This window comes from Aquarana catesbeiana, linkage group LG06 (genome assembly GCF_042186555.1).
Source record: "Aquarana catesbeiana isolate 2022-GZ linkage group LG06, ASM4218655v1, whole genome shotgun sequence".
In the NCBI taxonomy this organism is placed as follows: domain Eukaryota; kingdom Metazoa; phylum Chordata; class Amphibia; order Anura; family Ranidae; genus Aquarana; species Aquarana catesbeiana.
In genome coordinates this window covers 31,001,009-31,007,008 of record NC_133329.1, presented here as the reverse complement: position 1 = coordinate 31,007,008, position 6,000 = coordinate 31,001,009, and the positions used below count along the sequence as shown (strand labels likewise).

The 6,000-nt window shown below is 38.2% G+C and overlaps 1 protein-coding gene across 1 annotated transcript in view; it reads left to right on the top strand.

The window, feature by feature from the left end:
* Positions 1–1,813: 1,813 nt before the first annotated feature.
* The window catches only part of LOC141147934 (serine protease 33-like), a gene marked incomplete at its 5' end in the record, with an annotated part of 82,082 nt that continues 77,895 nt past the window's right edge, over positions 1,814–6,000 (top strand). The window contains one exon of the mRNA XM_073635094.1: positions 1,814–1,892. Within this exon, the coding sequence (XP_073491195.1) occupies positions 1,814–1,892 (79 nt within the window). The remainder of the gene's footprint in view (positions 1,893–6,000) is intronic.

Below are 6,000 nucleotides of genomic sequence, written 5' to 3'. Positions count from 1 at the left end.
TGCAGCCCGCCCTGACCTTGGCTTGCTATCCGGCTCTCCTTTGCTTCATCCATCCATCTTTGTCTGACAGTGTCCTCTGGTACTTCCCTAGCGAACAGGGTAAACCCGGGGGTCGTGACCTGGGGTCAGCACGCAGCTAAGCCCAAACCCTCGTGAGGGGGTCCCTGGCAGAATACTGGCTGGCCCTTAGACTCCACACCCTGGGGGATCCCGTGTCACCTGTTCGCCTGTGGGCTCACTGTAAGTAGTACCGTGACAGAATCCCTACCTCAGTATACAATAACTTTTCCAACAGGTCAGAATATAACCACTTCACGACCGCTCACTGTATATATACGTCATTTTTTTAAAGATGGATATCTCGGTAACGGCAGCAGCTGCTGCCACAACCGAGATATCCATCTTTACAGCGAGCGGTTCTGTACACGATAATGGTGGTCTCAGAGGCGGGTTCGCCGCGAGATCACCGTTATCGGCGGCGGGAGAGGTGCCACCCCCCCTCCCGCCGCTCTCCCCCTCCCGGAGCCGTCGGTAGCGGCGGAGGAGATCGGGACCTGTCACCGCCGAGGTACTGAGACGAGTGAGGCCAAGATGGCCCCCACCCGTCTCTATACCATGTGACGGCCGGAGCGACGTCATTACGACGGCTCCGCCCACTTCTCTTAAAGGCACAATTTTTTTTGTGTCATTTTTTTTAAACGACTTTTTTTTTTTTTTTTTTTTTTTTGCATTTTAGTCTAAATATGAGATCTGAGGACTTTTTAACCCCAGATCTCATATTTAAGAGGACCTGTCATGCTTTTTTCTATTACAAGGGATGTTTTTTTTAAAACAGTGAAAAAATAAATAAAATAAAGTAAAATAAATAATAATAATAAAAAAAAAAAAAAAATTTAAAGCGCCCTGTCCCGACGAGCTCGCGCACAGAAGCGAACGCATACGTGAGTAGCGCCCGCATATGAAAACGGTGGTCAAACCACACATGTGAGGTATTGCCGCGACCGGTATTGCGAGAGCAATAATTCTAGCCCTAGACCTCCTCTGTAACTCCAAACATGCAACCTGTAGAATCTTTTTAAACGTCGCCTATGGAGATTTTTAAGGGTAAAAGTTTGACGCTATTCCACGAGCGGGCGCAATTTTGAAGCGTGACATGTTGGGTATCAATTTACTTGGCATAACATTATCTTTCACAATATAAAAAAAATTGGGCTAACTTTACTGTTGTCTTATTTTTTTATTCAAAAAAGTGATTTTTTTCCAAAAAAAGTGCGCTTATAAGACCACTGCGCAAATACGGTGCAAAAAAAAGTATTGCAATGACCGCCATTTTATTCTCTAGGGTGTTAGAAAAAAAACAATATATAATGTTTGGGGGTTCTAAGTAATTTTCTAGCAAAAAAAACTGTTTTTGTAAACATGTAAACACCTCAAATCCAAAACGAGGCTGGTCTTTAAGTGGATAATCTGCTAAAGGCATCCTTTCCTTTGTTTTTCTCTTGCAATTATCATTAATATTAGTTGAATTGGAGGAAACACTGACCCATCTATAGCTAATATAGTGGTAAAGCCCCCCCCCCCCCACTGTAATGTACTAAAAATAGCTAATCTCCTGCAATGCAAAGTGTTAACATATGAGGAATTTGTCAGTCAGCACTGTAATATAGGTGGCAGGTGGAATTCCAGACCAAGGTAGGACTGACCGGAAATAAACCAGAACTTTTCCAACAATCTACACTATTATGAAGAATGAGGAAGCTATAAAGGTTTAAATTCATAAACATAAAAGTGTGCTCTTCACAGAGTAATTTGAGAGAGCCAGAGGGATCTGCTGAATATCTTCCACTCTGCTGGGATGGGAATGTTGACTGTACTTATCCTCCTAGCCACAGGTAAGTAGCTAACCTAAAAGTCTGCACTGACCTAAGGTTTCATGAAGGCTCCCCAACGAAAAGATAAACAATGTTTGTTGTAAATTGGAGCTGCAATGAGCTGCCAATTATTATACCTAGGAAATCTCTGTCTAAACTGTCTTTGACTTGAGGATTCCTGGGATCATTATAACAAGGAAGGAGTGTAGTGATTTCAAATAAAATTATTTTGCTGCAAAATTACTGATTCTGCTGTTGGTGAAATTTTGCTGAAGTGGGAAATTCACCCATTAAGCTTCTTAGGTAATTGATGTAAAATAAGACACTCTACTTTTTTCTTTTATTTATTTAAAAGATTTGAAGTATCCTGAGATCATTGTAACTTGAGATGAACAGTGAGATTTTAGTTAGAAGTTAAACATAATAGACATCTGCCTTTTGTCACCTTACCTATATAATCGCAATGTGTTGAACTGGTGTTAGTTTTTTTTCTCTTGTGTGAGTAAAAAAAACAAAAAAAACCAGACTGGTTGGGAGAGCTATTCATGGTTGAGAAGTTATTCTGAGCTTTCAGTGGTAATATAATGAGATACAAGAAAATTCTGCTTATATCTCTTGAAGTTCCCCAAAAAAAAGACGCCTATGATCCTTAACCCAGTGAATCTCTTGTGTAGAATACTACATCTTTGTATCCAACCAGACCCTTTCTTCATTTCTATGTTAAGGGTAAACCAAGCCTGTGTTCTGTATATGAGGTACATTTGGTTGGTAATATATAGTAAAAAAAAGTATGTAAAAAAATTAAAAAGATCATATTTGCCAAGGTTTTCAGGGAGTTGAAGTTCTTTATTCAATAATTAAATATGAGACCTCAACTCCCTAAAAAAACCTTTACGATGACTCCTCCTTGGGCACCTCTGCCACAAATGCTGTCTGTTTTTTCAGTAAACTTTCTTTTACAATAGTATGTGATTGTATGGGACATTGGAATGTCTAAAAGATATTAATCAGGATGTATCGGATGTAGACATGTGCACTGCTGAAAAATTTGTTTGTTTTAGTTTCATTTGTTTTTTTTTTTCTTTTTTCGGGTCATTTGTTATTATCACAATTTGTAAATTTGAAAAAAATCAGAAATTTGAAAAAAAAAATCGAAAAATTCGGAAATTCAAAAATCTGAAATAATAACTAATAATAACTTAACTATTACTAACTATTACAGTATCTCACAAAAGTGAGTACACCCCTCACATTTTTATAAATATTTTCTTCTATCTTTTCATGTGACAACACTGAAGAGATGACACTTATGTACTACAATGCTACAATGTAAAGTAGTGAGTGTACAGCTTGTATAACAGTGTAAATTTGCTGTCCCCTCAAAATAACTCAACACACAGCCATTAATGTCTAAACCGCTGGCAACAAAAGTGAGTACACCCCTAAGTGAAAATGTCCAAATTGGGCCCAATTACCCATTTTCCCTCCCCAGTGTCATGTGACTTGTTGGTGTTACAAGGTCTCAGATGTCAATGGGGAGCATGTGTGTTAAATTTGGTGTTAACACTCACTCATACTGGTCACTGGAAGTTCAACATGGCACCTCATGGCAAAGAACTTTCTGAGGATCTGAAAAAAAGAATTGTTGCTCTACATAAAGATGGCCTAGACTATAAGAAGATTGCCAAGACCCTGAAACTGAGCTGCAGCAAGGTGGCCAAGACTATACAACGGTTTAACAGGACAGATTCCACTCAGAACAGGCCTTGCCTTGGTTGACCAAAGAAGTTGAGTGAAGGTGCTTAGCGTCATATCCAGAGGTTGTCTTTGGGAAATAGATGTATGAGTGCTGGCAGCATTGCTGCAGAGGTTGAAGGGGTGGGGGGTCAGCCTGTCAGTGCTCAGACCATATGCTGCACACTGCATCAAATTGGTCTGCATGCCTGTCATCCCAGAAGGAAGCCTCTTCTAAAGATGATGCACAAGAAAGCCTGCAAACAGTTTGCTCAAGACAAACAAAGGACATCAATTGCCAGAACCCTGTCCTGTGGTGTGATGAGACCAAGATAAACTTATCTGGTTCAGATGATGTCAAGCGTGTGGGGCGGCAACCAGATGAGGAGTACAAAAACAAGTGTGTCTTGCCTACAGACAAGCATGGTGGTGGGAGTGTCTAGTCTGGGGCTGCATGAGTGCTGCCGACTCTGGGGAGCTACAGTTCATTGAGGGAACCATGAATGCCAACATGTACTGTGACATACTGAAGCAGAGCATGTTCCCATCCCTTCGGAGACTGGGCCACAGGGCAGTATTCCAACATGATAATGATCCAAAATACATCTCTAAGATGAACACTGCCTTGCTATAGAAGCTGAGGGTAAAGGTGATGGACTGGCCAAGCATGTCTCCAGACCTAAACCCTATTGAGCATCTGTGGGGTGTCCTCAAACGGAAGGTGGAGGAGTGCAAGGTCTCTAACATCCACCAGCTCCGTGATGTCGTCATGGAGGAGTGGAGGAGGACTCCAGTGGTGACCTGTGAAGCTCTGGTGAACTCCATGCCCAAGAGGGTTAAGACAGTGCTGGAAAATAATGGTGGTCACACAAAATATTGACACTGCGGGCCCAATTTGGACATTTTCACTTAGGGGTGTACTCACTTTTGTTGGCAGCGGTTTAGACATTAATGGCTGTGTGTTGAGTTATTTTGAGGGGACAACAAATTTACAATGTTATACAAGCTGTACACTCACTACTTTACATTGTAGCAAAGTGTCATTTCTTCAGTGTTGTCACATGAAAAGATAGAATAAAATATTTATAAAAATGTGAGGGGTGTACTCACTTTTGTGAGATACTGTATAGGTGTAAAGGAAATTTGTAAGTTCTGTATATAATTGTATTGTATTTTGTATGCATTGTACTCTGCCCTCACTGTGCACACGGCACTAATAATGTTTTCAGTACGTTTGCATCATTTCGAATCCTGATTAGAATTAGTCTGCCTATGTTATGCCCCTTTTACCATGAAAGTACAATTGTAATATTAATGTGATACCTACGTAATCATGTGTATAAAAAGATTCATTTGCGTTATAATAAAGCAGAACAGTTATTTGGAAAGATGCTGAGCGTATCTTTTGTGTCTGTTCCCTACTGCAGTAGTAGTTATTAATTTGTAACCACTAATCAACATGAGGAAAGGAGTTGCCTATAAATTTACAATAGGTATTGGAATTTCCTTTAAAATTTCACTGTTAGTGAACATCACAAATATGAATTTATCCGAAGTTACGGATTATCCGAAATAACCAATGCCACATCTGAACAAATGGAACGGAAAAAAAATAATAATAATAATAAAATTTTATTATTATTATTATAATTGAATTGGTATTAATTTGTTACATTCCATTTGTTTAGATACGGCAATCGTTATTTCGGATAATTCGTAACTTCGGATAAACTCATATTCGTTATGTTCACTAACAGCCAAATTTGAAAGGAAATACCTATAATAGTTAGTAATAGTTAAGTTATTATTAGTTAGTTATTATTTCAGATTTTCGCATTTTCGGGTTTTTTAATTTCTGCTTTTTTTTTGTTCGAACTTCCAAATTTCTCATTTTTTTTAAAAATGTTTTCTTCGAATTTACGATTATTTTTGAATTTCTGAATTTCCAAATTTTTACAAACTTCCGAATTTCCGATTTTTTTTTATGAATTTACAATATTTCCGGGTTTTTTTTGTTTGAATTTCAGAATTTATGATTTTTTTTCCAATTTATAAATGTTTTCGAATATTCAAATTTACGAATATTCGGAAAAGTTTTCGTTAATTGGGATATTTCCAAATTAACAAATTTGTCGAAATGTGTTAAAAAACTAATTCGGATGGAAACAAATTGCACATGTCTAATTGGGAGGAGTGGTGATATCTAGGATATATTATAAGTGGACTTTAATACTCAAAAAAGGTACCCACATCCCTATAATTAGTTACAAATCTAGGTACAGTGAACAGGATTTTTTTAAAGTACCAAAACATGTCTCAATCTATACTATTCATAGAATTCAATGTTTTATTCATGCCTTATATAAAAGGATGCATATTGTAAAGCATAAAACAT